Here is a 26,091-nt window from a genome sequence, read left to right as displayed (position 1 = left end):
GAGCCCGATGCGGGGCTCGATCCCAGGACCCTGCGATCATGACCCGAGCCAAAAGCAGAGGCTTTAACCCACTGAGCCACCCAGGTGCCCCAAGATTTTATTTTTTAATTTGAGATGGAGTAGAGAGAGAGCACAAGCAGGGCAGGGAGGGCAGAGGGAAAAGGAAAAGCAGACTCCCCATTAAGCAGGGACACTGGGATCATGACCTGAGCTGAAAGCAGATGCTTAACCAACTGAGCCACCTGGGCACTCCCATCATGTGGATTCTAAAGCACTTCTCCACCTATTTAGCATTCTAGCTGGATGTCTTTTGCCCTATTGTTACACCTTTGGCCTGGATAGCGCATAGGTTGGTGACTGCAAAAAGGTGCACCAGATGTGCCTCCCTTGGCTCCTGCAAAGCTCCAAGAGCTGCACTCTGGAAGTACTGATCTGTTTTCTTGAAGTCCTGAGCAATTTCTAGCACCAGATGCTGGAAAGGAAGTTTGCCAATCAGAAGTTCAGCGGACTTCTGATAATGTCCAATTTTCAGGCCTTTAACAACAAAGTTTCTTCACCCCTCTGTAGAGGGCGCATTTTGTAGCCAGGTGCTTTCTCCACGCTTTACCAGGGGTTGATTGGCTGATTGGCGGGCAGTCCGCTTTTGTAAAGACCTCCCTTCTACAAGTGCCACAGTGTAAAGTCCTGCTTCCTTCTCCTCCCTTCTCCTCTGGCTGGAACACAGTGAGCTAGAGGCAGAGCTGGCATTAGAGAGTGAAGGCAGAGGAGTAGCGGCTGCAAACATCCAATATTCACTTTATATACCATTGTGTCTCCAGTGCCTAAACTAATTCCTACCACATAGTAAGTGCTCAATAAATCCTTACTGAATGACTATTGAAGGGATTTCCACTATCCTTCTGGACTTTGATACTAGAACCAAAATGAATACTTCAGATTTAAGTCCCATCAAAATATGTTACTATAAATAATTGTTAACAGCATAGGATACCTTTTCAATTCACATGCACTGCTAGGTCGCTAATAAAATTATTGTAGTCTAGAAGAAGGAGGCACAGTTCTGAATGTGTAGTTGGAATGGAGTGTCCGAGGCTCAAACAGCCTTACTCCCTGTTCTATCTAGCATTACCACCATGGGTTGCTACTATACGTGATCAGATAGCTTAGATAAAAATAGTTTTGCAATAACTTCCAGTAATTTTTTCACTTTTCTGTATTTCCAAACAATTTCCTATATACACATGGAAAACAATTAACAATTTTTTTTGTTGTTGTTATATTAGTCACCGTACAGTACATCATTAGTTTTTGATGCAGTGTATACTGTGTATAACACCCAGTGCTCCATGCAATATGTGCCCTCCTTAATACCCACCACTAGGCTCACCCATCACCCTACTCTCCTCCCTTCTAAAACCCTCAGTTTGTTTCCCAGTGTCTATAGTTTTTCATGGTTTGTCTCCCCCTCCAATTTCTCCCCCTTCATTTTTCCCTTCCTTCTCCCAATGTCCTCCATGTTATTCCTTATGTTCCACAAATAAGTGAAACCATATGATAATTTACTTTCTCTGCTTGACTTATTTCACTTAGCATAATCCCTTCAAGTTCCATCCATGTCAGTGCAGACGGTGAGTATTCATGCTTTCTGGTGGCTGAGTAATATTACATTGTGTATATAGATCACATCTTCTTTATCTATTCATATTGTTGAAGGGCACCATGGCTCTTTCCACAGTTTGCTTATTGTGAATATTGTTGCTATGAACAATGGGGTGATGTGCCCCTTCTTTTCACTACATCTGTATCTTTGGGGTAAATGCTCAGTAGTGCAATTTTTGGGTCATAGGGTAGCTCTACTTTTAACTTTTTGAGGAACCTCCATGCTGTTTTCCAAAATGGCTGCACCAATTTGCATTCCCACCAACAGTGTAAGAGAGTTTCCCATTCTCCACATCCTCTCCAACATTGGTTATTTCCTACCTTGTTAATTTTGGCCATTGTAACTGGTATAAGGTGGTATCTCAGTGTTTTCTCAGTGTGGTTTGGATTTGAATTTCCCTGATGGCTAATAATGTTCAACATCTTTTCATGTGTTTGTTAGCGAATTGTATGTCTTCTTTGAAGCTGTGATCACTGAGACAGTATGGTACTGGCACAAAAACAGACACATAGATCGGTGGAACAGAAGAGAGAGCCCATATATGGATCCTCAACTCTATGATCAGCTAATCTTCAACAAAGCAGGAAAAATTATGCAATGGAAAAAAGACAATCTCCTCAATAAATGGTGTTGAAAAAATTGGACGGCTACATACAGAAGAATGAAACTGAATCATTCTCTTACACCATACACAAAGTTAAACCTTAAATGGATGAAAGACTTCAATGTGAGACAGGAATCCATCAAAATCCTAGAGGAGAACATAGGCAGTAATCTCTTCAACATCGGCCATGGTAACTTCTTTCAAGATCCACCTCCAAAGGCAAGGGAAACAAAAATGAACTTTAGGGACCTCATCAAGATAAAAACGTTTTGCACAGCCAAGGAAACAGTCAACAAAACAAAGAGGCAGCCCACAGAATGGGAGAAGATGTTTGCAAATGACTTTACAGATAAAGGACTGGAATCCAAGATCAATGAAGGACTGGAATCCAAGATCTCTAAAGAACTTCTCAAACTCAATACCCAAAAAACAAATAACTAAATCAGAAAATGGGCAGAAGACATGAACAGATGCTTCTCCAAAAAAGGCATACGGATGGCTAACAATTTTATTTTTCTAGTGGTCTCCCACTCTGTGCTTGACTCAGTGATAACAACCAGCATATGACACCCAAGAAGGGTGTGTGATACAGACTATCTCCTCAGCTGCTAAAAATAGGATGATGTGTTTGTTTCATTTGTTATCTTCTCATTTTTTGCCATTTGAAATAACACCCCAAATTTGGGGATAATGGGATTGAAATCCCAGCCTATCTTTGCCCTGGCAGCTCAGCCATGCATCTGTACCTTCTATTTGTCAGTTGCTAGATGACTATGGTGTCTGGATAGTGTGATAATAAGGAAATTAATAATGTTGACCATTTTTCTCTTAGCCTAATAGTTGGTTTAATTAATAGGTTGCCAGGCACAGCAGATACTATGTGAATGTCCAAAGTCATCCATTATGGGGACAGCAACTCTAATAGACTCGGGATCCAAGAGCTAAATGAGACTTTATTTGAAATCAGCCCAACTACAATGACAGCATTATGATTTCAACATGAAGACATATGGTTTGATAAATAATTTCAGGACAATGACTTATAACATGAAATTGGAATGGCTCTAGGAAATCTCAGCTTTCGGTTATTTTAGCTAAAATGTATAGAAGAATGTTTGCTTTCTTTTAGGCAACCAGGCCTGATAAGTATTTCCATCATCCAAGGCATACTCCTGGCCAATAAAATGTAAAGGGGCAGGGAAATGGATTAAGTTCCTTTGCAGCCTTCTTGAGACAGCAGGAAGGGGCTGATGGCATGGGACCTCCAATGGGAGAGAAACCATAGAAAGCCTGCATGATACCAGGACCCATAGAACAGGAAAAATTAGCAACTATTTGAGCTAAAAGCAAGACAGACATAGAAAAAGCCATCTATGACAGGGAGGACTAGACTGAGCAGCATGATAGAATTCTGTGCCCATGCACACCTGAGGATCTGAATGGGGTCCCACAAACGTGATATGACTGTATTTGGCAAATTTTGTCACCCATAAGTCAATATATATTATATGTACATATATATTGACATATAAATATGTACAGCATATATAAAACATTAAGCATATGGTTTGAAAATAGCTACTGGGAACTTATGGGTGACAAAATTTGCTCTGCTCCCCCTCTCATACAGGCTTTCTATATCCATCCATCACCACTTGCTCCTGGAAGAACTTAGCATCTGGCCCACCTTTCCCTACAACCATTTCCCCATCCTCAGCTGACATTTTCCCCTCCTTCAGCCTATCGGGGGCAGAGGTGTTCCTTCCTGGGAATCACTGCTCCATTAGCTCCAGGGACAGGCCCAGTCCTCTGATTGCCACTTTCTCTGATCTTTCTCCACAAGCAACCCCTTTGTCTGATCCTGGGCTTTGCAAGATGGGTGCTCCCTTTCATCTGTGGTTTAATGAAGCTTCCACTAGGTGCTGGCCAACCAGCCTAGGTCAGGAGCTTAGAGAAAAGCAGTTATTGACACTTGCTGCTTATCCTATTGTCAACCCAGCTCTCTCACAAGACAGCACTTTATTTTACTTCTTTTGTCCCATTTCAGTTGTAGGTCCTGTCCCCCATACCCCATTCATAAGATCCTGCCTCTATGGTCTGCTAGTTCCCCATTTCTTCCGACCTTGGGGCCTCACTTCCTGGGCCTCGTGGAGAAGGGGGCCCCTTAACTCTACCCTATTGAGTGCTCATTACATATTCAGTTAAACCATATTATCCATATTTTTCCTACAAAAAGGACAAATTTTTTTTATTTAACTTAATATAGGAAAGTCCTACATGAACACCAAGACATTTTTGAATTGTACCTGGGTGAAATTTAAAAAATAGTTTATCATCCATGTATTGTTCTTTCATTTTGGGGGAGCCTGACTTTTCTAGTCTCTTACATGCTATATAGTCATCCATCTTCATGTATGTAAGTACTTGTGCATGTGTGTGTATATAAACTCATACATCTTTTTTTCCCCAAGATTATTTATTTATTTATTTATTTGAGAGAGAGTGAGTAGGAGGGAGAGAGAATCTTAAACAGAACCCGTGCTGAGTATAGAGTCTGACACAGGGCTTGATCCCGCAACCCTGAGATCATGACCTGAGCCAAAACCAAGAGTTGGGCACTCAACCAACTAAGCCACCCAAGCACCCCTAAGCTCATATGTCTTAATACATATTTATGTTATTTTCACTGACTACCCTTTAACATGACAACATAATTGTTTATAATTAAAAATGAAGCCAAGTCCCTAGGTCCTGCACTCTCAGCAGACATGGCTGGCTCCTGCTCACAGCTGTGCCCACGGTGGGCAGATTCCATCCAGGACCACAATCTTTAGAGGTTTTGAAGCAGGCAAGCCAATGTCATTCCACCACAGACTTGGATCCCTGCCAGGGAAGCAGCTAAGCTCCAGAACAGAGGAGCCAGCACATCTGTCTGCTTAGGAGGAAGTTTTAGCTCAGTCACGCAGAAGGTATCGAAATGGGGTTAGAGCAATTTGCAATTAGCCATCCTCATTTACATTTTTCTTACTAACGGCTATGTAGAGAAGAGCTTACACACACTGGCTGATAATTCTGGGAGCTGGGTCTGCCTTTATACACAGACCTGCAGGCAGAAGGGATTTTAGCAGAGCTCTCATTTAAATACTTCAGGGAGAACATTTACGAGGCAAATATTCCATCTCACTTTTTGTGTTAGTAATATTTTATCTCTTCTTAGGACTGTTTCTAGGGCAGATACTGGATTCCTCCACATGCTATCTGGGTGAGCTGAGACGAAGCATTCCACCTTTCTAAATGTTAGTCTCCTTATCTGTAAAATGGGATAAGAATGTGTTCTTTATAGGATTGTTGTGTGATAATGTTGACATTGTAGTGGGGCAAGCAGCCAGCAAACCATGACGATATTAGTGTTTCCTTGTCATGACGAATGACGAAAAGGAAACATTCAGGGTACCAGGAGAGTGACTAATAGAGATCTGGGTTGGTCGGGAATAACAGGAAGGCTTTACATCTTAGAGATATATTGAAGAAGATGTCATTATTGTACCCAGTTAGGAAGACAAAGGGATTACCTTGGGATGATTACAAAAGTTTAGGTGTAGAATGCATGGCTTTGGGTGAAGGAAGGAGATAAGACCGCATAGCTATCAATAGATGCTTTTCTATTCTGCTAGTATTTCTATATGTGGTTGATTAAGAAACTACAGGAAGTGAATAATTAAGAAGTAGTCTTTTAATTCTGGTGCAGGGTTCTCCATAATGACACTATTGACTTTTGGGTGGGATAATTCTTTGTTGTGGGGGCTTTGTGCATCATAGAATAATTAGCAGCATCCCTTGGGTCTACTAACCTCCTGGTCATGGCATCCAAAATGTCTCCAGACATTGCCAGATGTCTACTGGTGACCAAAATCACCCCCAATGGAGAATCACAGTTCTAGTGCATTCATCTTAGAATCATGTAGCATTTGGAGTATATAAATCAGTAATAAATAGTCCCCCATTTCTGAGGACAGGAGACAATATATAAAAACAAACAAGAAAAGCAAAAATAAAGGCAGCCAGAGACTTGGTCAGAGTGTGGTGTGGGGCTTTGGGCATGATAACTTCTGCCTGGCTTGCCTGTACTGGATCATTCTGTTGTCAACTTTAAGCTGAAACTAGGTTGTTCAGAAGCCCGATCCATGAGAAGCTTAGGTCAGGGCTGGTCAACAGAGGAACATGCCCCAAATTTGAGAGACAAAAGTGAAGCACCAGTTATCACCCTCAGAAGAATGTCTGTCTGGTACAATAATGGACAGATGCATAGCCGACTAGCTTACCCTCATTCTAGTCCACTCCTTGTCCAGTTCTTCCTGATAGCTTGTTCTGCTGACCAACAACAACCCCAACTCACAACCAGAAATGTGACTGTGGAAGTACAGAGGTGGTAGCTCAGAAACAACAGGTTTCTTTCCATGAAAGTTCTGCTTGGGAAGCTGGGAATGTCTGGCTTCTCAGAGATCCTCAAAAGCTCTGACCTGTCTATTTGTGTTTTAGGATGTCTAGTTAGGACTTGTTCTCTGGATCTTAATCCTTCTTTCAGAACTTCACTTCCCCAGCTTATCCCACAATTGGGCAATGCCCAACTTTTATAAATAATCCACCCCCTTGTTCCATAATACTCATAATAATTGAATGATTAATCTTTGATACCACCTCTCTGTCCCTTAGCCTTCCTCAGAATTGGAATTTCAGAAGCCATTGCTATCTGAGCCATTGTTAGTCACATCCATCCCCAGGGAGGATACTTAGGACATGAATCACCACCCAGAACAGAGGCAGAGAGAAACAGGACAAGCAGTCAACTTCCTTCCTAATTCAATGGACACTAATACATTTATCTCTACTATGCCTATTCCAAGAGCTCAGTTTGTTTTGTCTGCCCTGGAAGAATGTAGACCAGACAAAAATTAACTCTTTGTAGGCTGAAAGAGCAAAGCTCTCCATGAGCACTCTCAAGTGTAAGATTTAAGCTATGGACTGCAGAGATTGGAGAATCCCCTTACACTTTTGGTGGGAATGCAAGTTGGTATAGAAACTTTGGAAAACAGTGTGGAGGTTCCTCAAAAAATTAAAAATAGAGCTACACTCTGACCCAGCAATTGTACTAGCAGGTATTTACCCCAAAGATAAAGATGTAGTGAAAAGAAAGGCCATATGCACCCCAATGTTCATAGCAGGAATGTCCACAATCTGTGGAAAGAGTTGAGATGCCCTTCAACAGATGAGTGGATAAAGAAGATGTGGTCCATATATACAATGGAATATTACTCAGCCATCAGAAAGGATGCATACCCAACTTTTGCATCAACATGGATGGGAATGGAGGATATTATGCTAAGTAAAGTAAGTCAAGCAGAGAAAGTCAATTATATGGTTTCACTTACTTGTGGAACATAAGGAGTAACATGGAGAACATTAAGAGAAGGAAAGAAAAGTGAAGAGGGGAGATCGGAGGGGGGGACAAACCATGAGAGACTATGGACACTGGGAAACAAACTGAGGGTTTTACAGGGGTGGGGGTGGTCAGGGGATGGGTGAGCATGGTGGTGGGTACTAAGGAGGGCCCGTATCGCATAGAGTACTGGGTGTTATACACAAAGAATGAATCATTGAACACTGCATCACAAACTAATGGTATACTGTATGATGACTAATGTAATATAATACAACAATAACAAAAAAAGATTTAAGCTTTGGGGTTAAGTTCACCACATCTTTTCTGAAAGTGGTGACCACAGTGCAACCTTGGGATTCTTCTGTGTCTTAGTTCGAGTTCCTCAGAAGCAGACCCAGAGAAAAGGATCTGTGGCAAGTTGTTCCCTTGAGAGATGGTGCCAAGTGACACTGAGAGAAGCATGGGGAAGCGGGGCAGGGTAGGCAGCCAAAAGGTTTCTTATAAAGCTAGTGGCTGTGTGGGTAACTGGAGTTTGAGTCCACTGGAGAGCTCTGGAAACCAGTGTAGAGTACCCTCTTACCCCAGGGTGGGGATAATTCCTCTTAGGAAGGGTACTATGGGTATTAATTCTTGATGTACACTTCTGATCTGATCTGCACAAAGGCAGAAGATCCCAGCTGCTAGAGATGCTGATGCTGGCAGCTAGAGATTGGCCAGTGTGCATTAAAATGGTAGGGTCCAAGGGAATATGCAGAGAGGCACTGATAGCATCTGTTGCTCTTGGCAACACCAGGTTTTGTGCATAAGACTCCATATTCAGACAGAAACCAGATCTCAGAGAAGAAACACATCAAAAAATGTAAGAGTTTGTGTCCTATGTCTTGCTGCTAGTCTCAGGAAGTACTTGATACCACTGCCTGTGACCCTTGAGTACTCAAAACAGAAGTCTACCCCACACACATTCCTCTTCTCATTTAAAGCAATGTGGAACACAATATATATATTTGCTCAGTTTATTATTTCCTGTTCTTTCTGGACTTATACCATCCTCAGACTTGATGGGCTTTCTTATGTTTCCTCTTCTGTTGTTACACTGGACCAAACAGAAGAAAGAGGTTGGAGGTTTTTACTGGAAACATCACAAGATGAACTTTGGTCAGCAGCATCCTTTGGGTATGGATTTAACTTCTTAGAAAAACATCACAAGATGAACTTTGGTCAGCAGCATCCTTTGGGTATGGATTTAACTTCTTAGAAAAACTGATTCCACATCCCTCTGATCTACAGGAGGACCTGCCTTAATTTATATCATGGATATAAGGGATCACCATAGAGAAATGGCCCCCTAATTCCTTTCCAGATATTGTGAGTTGGCTGTTTGGCAGAATGGATGAAAAGATTATAAGACTATCATTGCAAGCTCCTCTGTTGCAAGAAGTGCCTGTTGCCTATGAGGGTCTTTCATGCTACAGGGTTGAGATTCATCAGCAGAGCTCTAGGGAGCTGATAGTTTGAGTCTGGCTCCTGAGGGTTGGATTATGTGAAATCTTTAACAGAGGTGAGCCAGTGTTCAGGGCTCCTATGTGGCCCGGGGATATATACAGGAGTCCAGGAAAAAGACCAAAGTAGGAAAGAAATACACCTATGACAGGAGTGCCACTTGTCTTGGAACTCAAGGATAGGAGAGAGTGAGGGAAGTACGAGGGAAAGAAGAAGAGGAAGGAAGAGAGAGGAAGAAAGAACAGAGAGGTGCCAGCCCGTGAGATGGTGTCATCTTAATTTTGTGATGATGTCTCTGAAGCTCAGGGAGGTTACATGACTTCCCTAAGATGATTTAGCCAGTCAATGGCAAGGCTCACCTTCAAAATGGGTCTGACTTAACCTAAAACCAACACTTGTACTTTGCAGGCCAACACAAGCTTTATACCTAGCAGACATCTGGGTGGGGGGTACTCAAGCATCACCTGCCATATATTTACCCATAGTATTAATGATAACTGAATAATAAATAGCATTTGGGAAATTACTATATGCTATACAGTGTGCATACCACTTAATCATCAAAACAACTATGATGACACTTTAGAATTACTTGGGAGCTTTTAAACATATGAACTCTTGGAGGCCCACTTGGGATCAGTTATATTGGACTTGCTTGAAGTTGGAGCATGGCATCAGTACATTTTTAAAAAACTCAAGGAGTGTTTGTAGTGAACAACCTGAATGAAAAGCCATTGCATTGAATAGTGGTTTCCAGACCAATGTGCATCACAATGCCCCAGAGGGCTGATAAAAAAGATTTCTGGGCTCCACTCTCAGAGTTTATGATTCAGTAGATCTTGGGTGGGGACCACAATTTTGCATCTCTAACAAGAGCCCAAGTGACCGCTGATATTGCTGGTCTGAGGACCTCACTTTGAGAATCATCGATCTAGAACAACTTTGAGGATAGTGCTAATACTAATGAGCTGTTTTCCATGTTAATAAACCGAAGTTTAGTGATGACTTAGCCAGAACTTGAGCTCAGGTCTGGGATCCATGCCGTTAAAATCTATGCTCTATTTGCCTAATCTTATACACAAGTTGATCAGGCCTGACTTCACCAGTTACCTCACTGAATAGCAGCTGCAGCCAATTTTCAGTGTTGTGTAAAAGTCTCCCTAGTGGGCTGTATTAAGTTAGTTCCAAATTCTTGCCTGGCAAGAAGGAAGAAGCATTAGAAAATAGAAAGCTAATTTAGCTTCATTAATCAAGATAATATTAATTGCTCCAGTCTTCTTAATGAAGAACTGTTAATGCATACAAAAACACTTTATCCAAGACAACTTCCAAGTGCCTCCTTCAGGGCTTGTACTCAGAATGAAAAGCTCTTCTGGATAAATGTTCTCTCCTGAATGGACTCAGCTCTCAGTACCACCTTCCTAGATACCCAGGATGCTCCTTAGAAAGTACAACTCCTATTCTGGATGATCCCCAGGGTACACTTCAGCTGCCGCAGTGAAGGAGGGCTTTGGTCTATGAGGAATTGAGGGACAGTCCCAGGTAGAATTTAAATCCTTTGTGAAAATCAGAAGTTAAAGCCAAAGACCCTCATAAACAAGTTGATTATGAGTTCAATTTCCTCTGGTGTTTTTTCTTTGTTTTTGTTTTTGTTTTTACCATGGAAGTGAATTTTGAAACCTTGAGCATCCAAGTGATTGGACTCCTAACTTTAACCAATTTTAAATTTAACTTTTAAGACAGACTGAGGGTCTCAGGATTCTTGGAGGAAGCCAGCCTTCTCTGTTTACATGCTCTCCTCCCAGATGCTGCCTCCATGCATGCTTGCTCCTTGCAACAGTAATTCTTTCACTTAGAAGGGAATGGAGCTGAGATGTGCCGTGACAAGATTATTCCCTGACCCTCCTCTCTTCCCTCCATCTGTCCCTGCTAGTATTCCTTCCTCCCCTCCATCCCTTCCTCCATCCTTCCTTCCTTCTTTCTTTCCTTCCTTCCTTTCTTTTCTTCCTTCTTCTCTTTTTTCTTTTCCTCTCTTTCTTTTCTTTTCTTTCTTCCTCTCTTTGTTTCTTCTTTCTTTCTTTCTTTCATGACAGCCATACAACCAACTGGCTGAGAGTAAACATAGAAAACTATCTTACGTGTATTCTCTAAAAGCAGAGCCTGAGATGAGCTGTTTGCAAATGATAGAGGGAATGATGTCAATTCCCCTGAAAATGAGGAAAGCAGGCAGGAGAGGGAAAGAAACCAGGCAAAGATGTGAGTAAGCTGAAGTCTAGCTTCAGCCTGACCCCATGTGGAGGGTTAGTACATCACAGTGTTCCTTCCCTGAGGCCAGGGGACCAGGCTTTTACACTCTGTATTAACCAGTGATTGGTAGGCCACTGATGGGAAGGCCGTAATATTCAGGCATTTCCAAAAATGGTTCCCAACAGATGAAGGGCAAGTGTCTGGATAGATAGCTATTGAGCACTCACAGTAGCTGATGACGGGAGTACCTGTCAGATGAAAGGTATCTGGGCAGCAACAGCATTTACTGCAGGAACTTCACAGAATCAAGAAGTCTCCTTGTCATCTGAATGTATAGCAAGTGCCACTGGGAAGGAATTGACGTTTTTCCTTCTGTAGCTTTTCCCTAGGACCACCCAGGGCCCTTGGTTGGCTTTCATTCCCTCCGGCCCCCATCTCAATATATTCATACTTCTGCTGTAGCTCTTGGGTTTGTTAATATGTTTATTGTGTCTGTCTCAACATTGAGATATTGAGGGTTGGGACCCTGACTCCCTCATCTTTGTATCCTGAGACAGCACCTGGCACATGTGGGAGCCTCCTGGTTTGTTAATGGTTTGACCAAAGCTTTTCTGTGCTTCCTCCTCAGTAACACCTTAGTTCAGTCCCATCAGGGCCACTTTCAGTACAAAAGACAATGATCAGGGTCTTAAAAATGACCATCTCTGGAGCTTAGGAAGCATTTTAATGTAATTGCAATTGTGTAGAAATGAAATAAAGACCAATTGTTCTCTCTGAATAGATGACAATGCCAGAATGTTTAGTTACTCTTGAACTCTTTGGGTCCAAAGCAAGACCACGTAATGGATCTTAAAAAGAAGAGGCAACATCCAGCGCAGAGATTAACAAAAGAGACAGGGACGATTCTTCAAGGTACTAACTGGCACATTCAGAGATAGCATTTTGCATAGCAAAGATTATTATAAGGGATAAAGGCAAAATAACTTGGGAATAGAAACTCATTTCGCAAGGCCGGTAATATGTAAGTCAATATTACTCTGGCATTATAAAATGTAGAAATTGGATTTTTCAAGTATATTCCCAAACATCTTCTACTTAAACTAAAACTCTTTCCTTCCCACTTACAACCATGAGAAGTTATTATTGCAGTACACTAATCACAAGGAAAAAATAACTTGCACAAAATTAATGCAAATAGTGTTCTAAAGAAAGCAAATGTTGTGTCATGATGGCAGATCAAATACATGGTTTTGCCTAAAATCTCTAAAAATTGCACAAAAATAACAAAGTCAAATCTTCATTTTGAGTGAGAAAAACTCCACCTAGACACAATGTTTCTGAAAAGATTGAGTGTTGGAAAGGGGTTCTCTTGGACCACTGCCCAGACACTTAGCTATTGTGACATCCCCTTCTAAGATACATGGTTGGTGGAAGCTGGGTCATGTGCCTAATCCTAGTACCATTTTTATGGTCTATCAGCTCTTCATCCAAAGGTGGTTTCCCAGGAACAAAGGCGATTCCTTTTGTCCTAATCTGGCCAGTTACCATGATATCCTCAACAGTTAGAGCACTGTCCTAGAAGGAAAACTCTCACTAGCACTCATGAGTATCTAGGCTCTTTTCGTTGGTCTCTGCTCTTGCCTCCACTTCCTGGACTTCATTCTCTTGGTGGATGGTAGTAAGTAGCAGGGAGGGAACTTCCATTTGGGGGGATTTACAAAGAGAATTCCTAAGGGATATCATGGTGATAGGAGGTAGGGAACTCTAAACACTTCAACAAGCCATGATGATTTCTGGTTTTTCAATTGTTAGGATTCCTGGAGCTCTAACTCCAAGATCAGTCCTAGGAGAAAAGCATGTGTTTGTATCACTTCCCCCAGCATGTCCAGTGCTTTCCACCTGGGACCTGAAGTGGGCAACATGGGCATCCTTTGTTATTCTAGACTCTCAGCAGGGTATTAAAATTAGTGAAATCTCCTCGATCCTGGCAATCTGTCTGCTTTGGGGCATTGAGAAGAGTACCGTATGTTACTGGGAAAAAGTGAAAGGCTGCCTCAGAGACCGCATACTATATGTCATTTTTACAACAGAAACTGTAAATTTTAGTGGAATGTGGTTAATATGACTGCTTCTGCCTCCAGCTTTTTATGACTGAACCAATGGATGCTTTACTACCTGAAATCTTTAAGACAGATATTCTTTCCATACACTTATGATGTATGCACTTTGCTCATCTACTTTCAGTGTGTTTTTAAATGGTTTTCCATAAGTCAGTCAGAGAAATACAAATACCATGTGATTTCACTCATATGTAAAATTTAAAAAACAAAACAAATGAACAAAGAGGAAAAACAGAGAAAGAGAAACCAAGAAGCAGACTCTTAACTATAGAGAATAAACTCATGGTTACCAGAGGGGAGTCGGGTAGATAGGTGAAGTACATGATAGGGATTAAGGAGTGCCCCTGTGTTGAGCACCAGGTATTGTACAGAATTGTTGAACTGCTGTATTATATACCTGAAGCTAAAATAACACTGAATGTTAACTATACTGTAAGCTAAATAAAAACTTAATAAAAAATAGCTATTCATAATGTTAATTAACTTCACAAGAAAAATCTAAGTGATCTAATAAACACTTCTGGTATTTTATCTAGTTAATTTTTAATTTTTTCCCAATGTATATTTTTTTAAAAATTGAGCCTATAATAAAGTGCAAAAATATTAAGTGTGCAGCTTGATTTTTTTATTTTTCGAATTTCCATACAATTAACTTACAGTGCTATATTAGTTTTGAGTGCACAATGTAATGATTCAGCAAACAGTTTGATTAGTTTGACAGGTGTGTATGTCTCCACCCACCCAGGAAGCGTCCTCAAAGTTACTACCTTCTTTGCTCTCCCTTGAAAACTGTTTCTCAAAAGCTTCACTACCATTCACTCTTTGTGTTTTCTCCTTCTACAGCCTCTTAATCTACCACAGTCTTGCCCTCTAAGTCTCTATATTTTGTCCCTTTAGGTCTGTAAGACTTCCCTGAAATGTATTGGCTTCTCTGCTCTCAGCCATGGAAGCTACTCAGATTTCTAGGTCTTGTCCCTGACCCTAGAAATGGCAAATGCTCCAAGGCAAAAGCAACTGCAGAGTTCTGGTCCACCTCTCCAGGATTTATTTCCTTCTTACAGAATACTGCTCCTAAAGTCCTTGTAGCCTTGCAGCCTCTTGTAGCCTTCCAATATATTTTTAATATATTTAATATCAATGTGGCTAGTTTTGGTCAGCTACAAGCTATGCCACCATGACTGGAAGAAATCAATTATGATCTTTATGTTGTAGAGTTTGATGCATATTTTTTGAGACCTTATATTACTTGACTTGTCTGACCGGAAACTACTATCTCCTTTTAATGCTCTCTCTTCTTTTGAATTGTATGATAGGTTAGGATTTCCTTTTTTCTTTGTCTTTCCTCTCCTACCCCATATTTTACCTGGTCTGAGTGGAGGTGTGTCTCTGGTAAGACAGAGCAAGGAGATAGACATATGCTTTCCATAATAATGCTTAAAGGTATGCCATAGGATATGGTTAATATAAGCAGGAGAAAGATACATTTACCTTGAAGATATCATTCTCAAGAATCTTCCTGCTGCCTCTACCTCCCACTCCCCTACTCCCAAGGTTAGATCATCAAAACCTGCTATCACAATTCCAGAATCTTGTGTATCTACTTCCCAGGCGAGCTCCCTAGAAGAAGGACTGAAATGGAGAAGCAAATGGATCCTGGGGAAGGGGAGAAGGAGGAAGATCAGAGAGAGAGAGAGAGAGGGCTCACATGTCTTTGATAGAGGTCTCCATATGGACCAATATATAGCTTCAGAGAAAGTATAAAACTTCTTATAACTTTCTCAGGATTTTATAACTGTGTTCTCTTTTCTTCATATGTCTTAAATTGTCTATCTGTCTAGATGTTGGTTCCATAAAGTCCATGGATTCATTCTCCACTGATATTGCTGGATGCTCCTCACGATCTCCTCACGATGCTCCTCGCAATCTCCTTTGTGGGGTTATTTTTACTTATCTTTTAAGTTTGTCTTTTTTCAGGGACACCTTTAGATTCTTCTCATTCCATACTTCCTTCTTATGGAAAGTCCTATGCAGATTCTTACTCATTCCATTGGCTCTAGTGACCACCTGTATACTGGTTACTTATAAATGTAATCCCTAGAACTGATTATTGAGTAGGACCAGCTATAGAATTTGTGGTGTTCAGTACACAATAAAATTGTATGATGCCTTATTAAAAAATAATCATGAATCTCAAGATAGCAGCAGAAGAACATTAAGCCCAGCCAAAGGTTCTTCTGAACCTGAGGGTCTGTGTGACTGTCACAGGCTGCACACCCATGTGGCCTGCTCTGCTATGAGATACAGACAAAAATAACAATTGTCACCTGGGAACTGCTGCTTGGTTATCCTACAGGCATTTCTCCAACTCAATGTGTCCAAAACTCATCTCTATGCTTCTGTCACATCACAACCTCTCCTGCTCCTTTGTTTCTGGAAGCAGCAAATGGCATTGTATCCCCTTAAATAGCCAAGTCAGCAATCAGAGTGTCATTCTTACCTCCTTGGTGTTCTCATCCTCTGCAGTCCCAGCTCTCCGGGGTGACTCTGCCTCCTTCATACTCCGTCCTCACTACATCTACTTTGGTTTCAGACACTACTGACTTTCATGTAGATGACCTCCATTTCTTCTCAGCTATTTGCCCTGCTTCCAAGCCTTCTCCTTTGCTAATCTGTTTTTTCCTACAGTGATGAGAAAGATCATTCTCTTGCCTAAATTTAATCCTGCTACCTCACATCTTATAAACTTTCAGTGGTTTTCTGTTGCTTTCAACATAAAATGTAAATTGTGTAGCTTGATGGATAAATGTCCTTCTGATCAAGCTCTGGCTTCCACCTATAACCACACATACTGGACCACAAGAAATTCCCTATCCCTTTCAGTGAAGAGCTACATTGCCAAATAAAATTGTTTTAACCAAAATACCATGTTTAATATCTCCTAGAGTAAACCTCACTCTCAATCCCTTTTCCTAATTCTTCATGTTCTAAAAGCACATCAAAGCCAGGAAATTTCTTTGGAGGTGATAGCTAGCTGTCTGTGATTTATCTCTTTGCCTGGTTAATATTTTTACTGAGCAGGAAGGTGATGGTCATAGGTCAATTCAGCCCATATATGTAATTAAATTTGATAATGAGAAGAGGTTAAGAAAACATCCGGTTTTCAATGTCTAAAATTGTTAAATCACTCTCATTGAAACTCATCTTTTATGTAGAGCAAAACAAAGTGATGTTTATATATCCATTCTGTGATCCAACAATTCCATGCCTAATTGTTCAAGAAAAGTAGAAACGCTTACATTTAAAAGGACAAAAATTTTCATACAATGGAATACTACTCAGCAATAAAATGGATATGGTACCAATACATGCTGAAATAAAGATAAATTTCAGTGACATTATGTTAATAAACAAAAACAAACGAAAAAAGCATCTATGTACATGAAGTTCAAGAACAGACCAAACAAGTCTATAGTGACAGAAATCAGAGCAGTGGTTGCCTATGGGGGAGGGGGCTGTACAGGTTGAGCTGTAAAAGTTAGGGTCCTAAGAACACATTTGAAGGACGCAGACTAACTGATTTTATTAAAAACTTATTACAGAGCCACAGTAACTGAGGCAACATGGTATTGGTGAAAGGATAGACACATAGATCATCGAAATAAAATTAAGACTCCAGAAATAGACACATGAATATGGTCAATTGATTTTTCAGAAAGGTTCAAACCAAAGATCAATCAGTGGAGAAAGGGCAGTCATTTCAACAAACAGTGCTGGAACAACTGAACATTTTCTGGCAAATAAAATACATCGGGCCTATGTCTTGCATTATATAGAAAACATCCCATTCACAATAGTTAAGAAACAAAACAAAAAAATGCTTATGAATAAATTTAACCCAGAGATGGAAGATATGTACACTGCTAACTATACAATATTGATTAAAGAAATTGAGAAAGACACAAATGGAATTATAACATATGTGCAAGAATCAGAAAATTAATACTGTTAAAACATCCTTACTACCCAAAGCAGTCGTAAGTGTAATTCTTATCAAAATTACCATGGTATTTCCCACAGAAATAGGGAAAAAAAAAAACCCTAAAATTTGTATGGAAACACAAAATTCCCCAAAGCACCCAAAACTATTTTAAGAATAAAGCTGGAGGTATAACACTTCCTGATTTTAAACTGTATTACAAAGCTATGGTGATCAAATCAGTGTGGTACTGGCATAAAAATTGACACATCAACCAATGGAACCAATGGAGTCAAAAGCCCAGAAATAAACCCCCACATATATAGTCAACTAATATTTGATAAGGGAACCAAGAATACTCAATATAGAAAGATAATTTAATACATTGTGTTAGGAAAATTGGATAGTCACATGCAAATGAATGAATTTGGACCCCTATCTTATACCATTCATGAAAATTAACTTGAAGTGGACCAAAGACATAAATGTAAGGCCTGAAACTGTAAAACTCCTAGGAGAATACATAGTGAAAAAACTCTTGACATTGGGCATCACAATGATTTTTTTTGGCTATGATGCAAGAAGTATGATCCAAAAAAGCAAAAATAAATGAGCAGGACTAAATCAAACTAAAAAAATTTCTGTATAGCAAACCACCACCCAATGAAAAGGAAACTCATGGAATGGAAGAAAGTATTTGCAAACTATGTAGCTGATAATTTAATATTCAAAATGTACAAGGAACTCACAACCAAGGAGCCCAAAAAGGGGAAAAAGTAATTCCATTAAAATGGGTGTGATTTGGTGAGTGCTGTGAAGTGTGTAAACCTGGTGATTCACAGACCTGTACCCCTGGGGATAAAAATATATGTTTATAAAAAATTAAAAATTAAAAAAAAAATGGGGAGAGCCCCTGGATAGACATTTTTCCAAAGACCTACAGATGGCCAACAGGTACATGAAAAGATGCTCAACATCACTCATCACCAGGGAAATACAAATAAAAACCACAATGAGATATACCTGTCAGAGTGGTCATGATAAAAAAAAAAAAAGACAGGAGATAACAAGTGTAGACAGGATGTGGAGAAAACGGAACACTTGTGTCCTGTGTAAATTGGCCAGTCACAATGAAAACCAGGATGGAGGGGCACTTGGTTGGCACAGTCAGTTAAGGGCCAGAATCTTGGTTTCAGCTTAGGTCTGATCTCAGGATTGTGAAATCAAAACTTGCGTTGGGCTCCATGCTCAGCTCAGAGTCTGCTTGGCTTTCTCTCTCCCTCTGCTCTACTTCCCCTTTCTTTCTCTCTTTCTCTCTAAAAAACAATAAATAAAATCTTAAAACAAAACGAAACAAAACCAATATGGAGATTCCTCAAAAAATTAAAACACAACTATCATATCATCCAGAAATCACACTATTGGATATATATCCAAAAAAAAAAGGAAAGAAATCAAGATCTAGAAGAGATATTTGCACTCACATGTTCATTGCAACATTATTCTTTGTAGCCAAGATATGGAAACAACCAAGCATCCATTAATAGATGAATGGATAATAAAAGATATGGTATAATAGGGTAGTATTTAGCCATGAGAAAAAGGAAATTCTGATCTTTTTAAAAAAGATTTTATTTGTTTATTTGACAGAAAAAGAGCAGAAGCAGGGTCAGTGGCAGGCTGAGGAAGAGGGAGAAGCAGGCTCCCTGCACAACAGGGGGAGCCCAAGTGGAGCTTGATCCCAGGACCCTGGGACCATAACCCGAGTCAAAGGTGGACACTTAACTGACTGAGCCACCCAGGCACCCAGAAATTCTGATATTTTTGACAACAGAGTTGGGCCATGAGGTCATTATGCTAAGCGAGATAAGTCAGAGATAAGCTGAGACCTGAGTTTTATGTTGGCTCCAAATTTCTTCTGTGGAAGTAAGGTTCAGGTACACCCTTGTGGTAGCTTGCTTGGTGACACATCTTTGGTTGGCTGTCTTCCCTTCCTGTCTCACTTCCCCACTCACCTACCAGTGTTTTCTTCACCTCCCAAGTAAGCTAATTGCTCTCCGTGCACTCTGTCAGGTCCTGCTTCCGAGGCAATCCAAACTATGATTCTCCCACTTACAAATCCAAAACAGGTTGTTTCTTCTTCTTTCGAAGCACGTTGTTTATTTCCTCGGAGCACTTATCACAATATAAGATTATTGTGTTTACTAGTGTATTATCTCTCTTCCTAACAAAGTTAGACACCCAAGTTTAGTCTGTGTCTATGTTCCTTAGGGCTTTATCCTTAGAACCTTTACACAGCTTTGCATACAGCAGGAGCTCGGTAAACATTGGTCAGTGAGTGGATGGAAGAGTGAATTTTAAAAAAACTGATTCAAAGCCAACATATCTACAACCAATTTACCAAATTATGCTTCAAGGAGGATACATATAGTGTGTGTGTATACACAAAGCTTGTCTGATAAATGATATGCAGGAATATCCTTCAGTCGAAACTGAAACCTGAGGCTGGCTGATCTGAGAGCCTGGACCCAAACCACTAGGTTGACTTTTTCATCATTTTAATACAAAGCTATTATCTATATTATTCATATCACAGAGGTTTCTTGGGATTGTTATATTACTGTGTGTATGACACTGCTTTGAAAAGCATTGAACATTCCCACCTCCAGCAGATACTGTTCACATCTACACATGACTATGTCTTTGACAAAGTCAAGGGCATCCTTAAGGACATAATATCTACAATCACAACCAGCTTTCCAGCAGAGATCCCTGTTTTGGGGTAGAGCACCTGGACACCTGCAGGGAAAAAAGACAGTGGGATGTTTTCAGGATGCTGGCCAGGTGGTTTGGAAAGTCATGCTGCTTAATGACAAGGAGGCTGGGCACAGTTAAAGCAATTAAGGAATAGCTGAGTTGTGAAGTTACAGACCCAGATGGATGAAGCTTGCAAAGGTGGCAAGGACATGAGTCCAGCTCAGTTCATTGGCTGACTGGTTCCCACCATGTTTCCCTAGATTACTCTCTCCTTTTCTTTCAGGACCCCAACAACAAATCCCACCCCTATCTTCATTTAGAGCAACTTTTGCTTTCTTCCTTATTTCTTAATACCTTCCAATACCCAGGCCCACAGATCCTCCTCTCTGACATGGCTCTGTAAAGTTGAGGTCCCCAAAAGCGAGTCTGAGACAGGAATTCACATGCACAGTATTTATCCAGGATGTGCTCTCATGGGAAACTTGAAAGCAAAAGAGAGAAGCGGATAAGGTGGACGGAGGGCCTGAGAAGGAACATGATCTCAGCTGGGGTCCAGCTTCAGCTTGACCCACTAGAAGCTTAGGAGTATGAACTGCACTGCAGAGTTTGGTCCCATTTTGAGAGAAATCCCTTTGCCAGTTGGTTATTGTTTTGAGGCTGTTCTGGGCAGGGGGCTGTAACCTTGTAATAAGGCAGCTCCCCTCTGGCTGAGGGCATCATTTTGGAGAAGAGGCGGCTGTGAGTCATTAAAAGAAGCCTACACTCACACTACTGAGGTGACAGGGGCACCAACTGAATAATGGGATCTGAGTGGGTATCAAGAACAGTTAAAACAGGGGTATTGAGTTACCCTGCAAAATGGAGGTACTAAAGAGGACTTAGGTCTTGGAGCTTCTAATGTGCTTATTTGTAATTATGCATCCCATTTTTTTGCATGCCTTTTGATGAATGGATTAAAAACAATGCTTATTCTACTTTCTCCCTAGGAAGAATCCTATGCCATCCTTCTCCTATACTAACTTCTATAACTATGCATTTGTCACTCATGTCAAAAACAAAAACTGCCTGAAACTTAGGTCTAACCATGTCTCATCCTAGCTAATATTAGCTGAGTGCTTACTACATGCTTGACACTGATCTAAGATCTTTATAGATGTTACATCACCTAGCTCTTCCACAAACAGAGGACGTACTACTAGTCCCAAAGTAAACTGCTCTGGAACAAAGAAAAAGAGGTAAGACTTCCAACCATTTTTTCTAAAAGCCTACATAACTCAGATATCCAAACTGGACAAAGAGCACATGCAAGAAAGAAGGAAGGAAGGAAGGAATTTCACTTATAAACAGTGACAAAATCCTACAGGTAGGAAAATTTAAAAAATCCTGTTATCACTGTAACTATACAACAAATATATTTAATATAACTAATACCCAATACAATTAGACAAGAGAAAGAACAAGAGGTATAAATCAGAGGATATTAGAAAGGCACAGGAAATAATATTATTAATATATAGATCATATAATTTTATATCTGAGAATTTTAGAGAATCCATTGTATTGTACAATTCAATGATCGTATCTTTTCCCTTAAAGCCATTTTTTCCCCTAATCTAGATTTTCTTTTATTTCCCTTAATTTAAGCTTTACAGTTCTGGTGAGTTTATGTGGTTGAATTAGAGTCTTTGGAATCAAGCAGCAAAGAAAGCAGTGAGTTTTCAAGTAAAATGCTGCATGGCAGGAATATTATTCACTCTGCTGAGAACCGAAGCCTCAAGTTAACTGATCTATGCTCCACCTTTCAAACAATTTCTGTGATTGATAGATATTTTAGATTAATTTACACATTAGTAAAATACAGAATTGTTACATGTGTCCCTTTCTGTAAATAGGGCCAAAGTAGATTTTTTTTTTTTCTGACTGCTGGAAGGAAAAAAAGAGGAGAAATTGTATACTAGCTTCAGTTACTGTGATTTTGATGGTAATGTCAACTCCCTAATACATTAAATTGCAAAGATTTTGAAGGAAATATACATCTCAGCTGGGAAGCCTAAAGTAGGACTAAACAGAAGGAGTGTGGGATGGTAAGGAAGCAAGTAATCTTGCAGGGTATTTTCAATTCTAAAAAAAAAAATTTTTTTTTTGAAAGTAAGCTTTCCCACAACAGGAAATATTTAAACTATTCCAAATGCCCATTAAACATGTCATCAAACTGTCTGAACAAAGCTGGGATTGCTTCCTGGGAAGCAGCAATATTTCCACAAAACAAAAATGTAAAATTTTTTTGCCCAATAACTTCTTAATACTGAAAATTTGAAATTAATTACAAGCACAATAGAAGAGATTATTAAAAAGATGGAAAATATCAGGGTGTGAGACTATTTTCCTGGTTCCTCCACTTGTTGGCTTTGTGAGCCTAGAAAAGTTACTTAACTTCCCTGAACCCATGGTTTGCGTTTTTAAATGAAAAGAGTAAATATAGTATGTTACTTCTGGTGTAAAGAAGATAATAATACACTATGTATGTATCTATGTATGTTTATTTTTACAAAAAGAAACACAGGAAGGATTGCTGGGAGAGAGTCATTGAGAGGACGTGAGGCCTGGTTGACCCAGAAGCTGGTTGGCGGCGGTCAGATGTTCCTCACCCCATCCCCTGTCCTTGGTAGGTGCACTCTCCCCAGCTCCCCAGGACTGGGAGCTGTTTTCAAGGATGCAGCCTTCAGATAGTGCTGTGGTGCTGAGACCATCTGCATGGTCTATGTGACTCAATGCTGTGAGGCCTCTATATCACGTTTAAAATTCTGGTGGGGAGGCAAAAGGATCTACTTGTCTTGCAGCCACCCAGGACAAGTCTCATAAGTAAGTGAGTTCCCTTTGCTTCTTAAACCTGCCACCTACCAATCTAAAATGGTCTGCTTCTTTCTTCAGTTTCTCCTTGCCCTCCCTGTATGGAGCCTGCTTTGTGAACCAACAAAGATAACAGGACTGTTTACCTAAAGGAGGTGGATGGGAATGGGCTGGAAGGGTTGGGGGTAATAACTCACACTCCTCTGAGTATTGGGTTTTGGATAGTTTTGACTTTTGGAATCATGGTCGTGTTTTATATAACTAAAAGTAAAATTAAAAGGTTACCAAGGATAAGAAGGGAAACCCTAAAATAGGATACAAGCAAAACCAAGTGTATTTAATTATACTTCAAGTGAATAACATAACCAAACTGAAGGGGGAAATAAAAAGAAATAACCCTTGTAACTTTTCAACAAATTATTTTGACTATATACCTTCAAACTAAAATAAAAAAGAAGCATATAAATATTGAATTCTAGTTAGTAGGGTATTTTTTCCTCCGCCATTGTGTGTGTTAGCAATTTTAAAACTACTTTTTATACATTCTAAGACCGAGCAAACAAGTAAATATATTAAGGACGGGGATGCTAAAATCAAAGCTGTGGCTTTGAACTAGAGTTGAAAGTATCAGCATATACTTGTGGTTTCTGATACAGAGATAGTCAGATTGATAGATGATAGAGAGAGAGAAAGAGAGAAACGTGTATATTTACATGTACATACATATATTTCCTAGTCTACACACTATGAGTCTGGAAGCCATGATACAACAGTAGTAGTGAATGCATCTAATGCCCAGATTGTAGTTTCTTTTTCTTTTTCTAAGATTTTATTTATTTGAATGATTGAAGAGGGGGGGCACTTGAGCAGGAGGGGAGGGGGAGAGAGAAGCAGACAACCTGCTGAGTAGGGAGCCCAATGCGAACTTGATCCTATAGTTTCCATATATCATATTCTATTTAAAGAAACCACAAGTCATTGGAGAAATGGCTGATTCCAGGGCTGGGGGTAGAAGAGTAAAAGATAAACCTTGAAATTTTTTTGTGCCATGTGACAAGGACATAAGAGCTAAGTTAAAAGAGTACACATGCCAAATAGGGGACAACTTCAGGGAAGTACTATTATTATTAGGGTGAGAGCAAACCTTCTTTTATAAGATGTAAAACATAGAAGACATATTTAAAAGGTTGACAAATTTGAAAACACCAAAATTCAAATTCCTTTAATAAGCAATAGTCCAAAAAATAAAATATTCATTAAAGCCATACTGACATAAGTGAATGACTGAAGAATGAAGAAGTATATGAGTAGAAGAGATAAACCTTCTTTATAGAAGAATTTCAAATAAGAAATGTAGATTCTTTTCTCAGTTAGAGGAGGTGGAGCTTAATTTCCTTCCCCTTAAGTATAAGCTGGATTTAGTGATTTGCTTCTAAAAAATAGAGAATGGAAAGGAAAAATAATGACTATACAGTGGAGAAATTTGGCAGACACCATCTTAAATGAGTGATTAAGGCTGAGGTTACTAGTGGTAAGTCATGTGGATATCATGTACACCCAAAATGATGTGGTGAGAAGGGCAATTAACCTCCAAGATTTTCTTTCTCCAAATCCATAATCCCAGTCAGATCATGAGAAAATATCATATAAACCCAAATAAGAATATTCTACAAAATACAGATAAGTACTCACCAAAAGTGTCAATGTCATGAAAAATAAAGGAGTGAGAAATAGTCACAGATTGAAGGTAACAACAGAAACATAATGGCCAACTGCATCAGGGTGTCCTGGATGAGATCTGGGACCAGAAAAAAGACATTAGTGAGAAATCTGGTGGAATCTGAATAAAGTCTACAAATTTGTTAGTACTATCAAACCACTGTCAATTTCTTATTTTGACAAAAGCACAATGATTACCTAAGATATTAACATTAGGAGAAGCTGGGTAAAGGGTATACAGGAACTCTTTGTTCTATCTTTACCACTTGTTTGTAAATTTAAAATTATTTCAAGATTTTAAAATGTTTAAAGACTTGATAATAATGAAAAATCCCCATCACAAACAAAGACAGTATTACAACAACAGAATGGAAAGTAAATTTTATATCTTTAAATTGAAATACATAAATGCTCCTATAAATCACAAAGAGAAAGGCAAATAATCTGGTATAGAACTGCACAAAGAATATGAAATGGAAAACAAACACGGAAGGAAAAATTCCTATGACCAATATGTCTAAGAGAAGACTCTAAATAATCAGAAAAAGGTAAATCAAAACAAAAAGTTGTGGCATATATCAATATAGATTGCAAAAAATTAAAAGAAATGCTAAAAACAGGGAATGGGAACTGAAGGGCCAGGGACTTACTTTATACAGTTGATGGGAATGAAAATTGCTGTAACATTTTAAAAAAATGATTCTATTCATTTATTTGACAAAGAGAGAACACAAGGAGGCAGAGAGGCAGGCAAAGAAAGAGAGGGAAGCAGGCTCCCCGCTGAGCAGAGAGCTTGATGCAGGGCTTGATCCCAGGACCCTGGGATCATGACCTGAGTCAAAGGCAGAGGCTTAACCCACTGAACCACCCAGGTGCCCCATAATATTTTTAGAGGCCATTTGGCAATATCTATCAAGGTTTTAACTTGGGATATTCTTTATTGCACAACTCAACATTGGAAAATATTCTAGAGAAATGCTCTCTCTTATGCACAGGTGTATATGCACAAGGACGCTAGTTAAAGTTTGGTTCAGAAAATTATACACTCTGAATGTCCACAAAAGAAAATATTCAGAAAATTGATAATAATGTAAAAGTCTAAAGAGTAGAATTTAAAATAAGTAAGTGTATGAATATATGAAATACTATTTGTCTCTAAAAGGCAGGAAAGAAATAGATGGTAGATAACAGATAAATGATAGATAAATGATAGATCCA

General features: G+C 39.6%; 1 protein-coding gene across 1 annotated transcript; it reads right to left on the bottom strand.

Annotated features, from left to right (window-relative positions):
- Positions 1–295: 295 nt before the first annotated feature.
- On the bottom strand, positions 296–16,128 carry LOC132010451 (histone H3.3-like type 2). The gene is made up of 3 exons (XM_059388307.1): positions 16,069–16,128; positions 12,912–13,026; positions 296–534 (listed from the first exon to the last, which is right to left on the bottom strand). The coding sequence occupies exons 1-3, from the start codon at positions 16,126–16,128 to the stop codon at positions 296–298; spliced, it is 414 nt and encodes a 137-aa protein (XP_059244290.1).
- Positions 16,129–26,091: the final 9,963 nt, after the last annotated feature.

The sequence above is a fragment of the Mustela nigripes genome, chromosome 2 (genome assembly GCF_022355385.1).
Source record: "Mustela nigripes isolate SB6536 chromosome 2, MUSNIG.SB6536, whole genome shotgun sequence".
NCBI lineage: Eukaryota > Metazoa > Chordata > Mammalia > Carnivora > Mustelidae > Mustela > Mustela nigripes.
Note: the sequence above shows the minus strand (reverse complement) of the source record. Positions and strands in the feature narration are given on the sequence as shown.

Coding starts and splice junctions, on each gene's coding strand:
- LOC132010451 (XM_059388307.1), bottom strand. CDS start 16,128: ATGAAGGAGGCAGAGTCACCCCGGAGAGCTGGGACTGCAGAGGATGAG. Junction 13,027..16,068: donor AGGATGAGAACACCAAGGAG/GTAAGAATGACA, acceptor TTTTCCTTCTAG/GACAGTGCTCTAACTGTTGA. Junction 535..12,911: donor GCTGATAGACCATAAAAATG/GTACTAGGATTA, acceptor TTGTTGTTAAAG/GCCTGAAAATTGGACATTAT.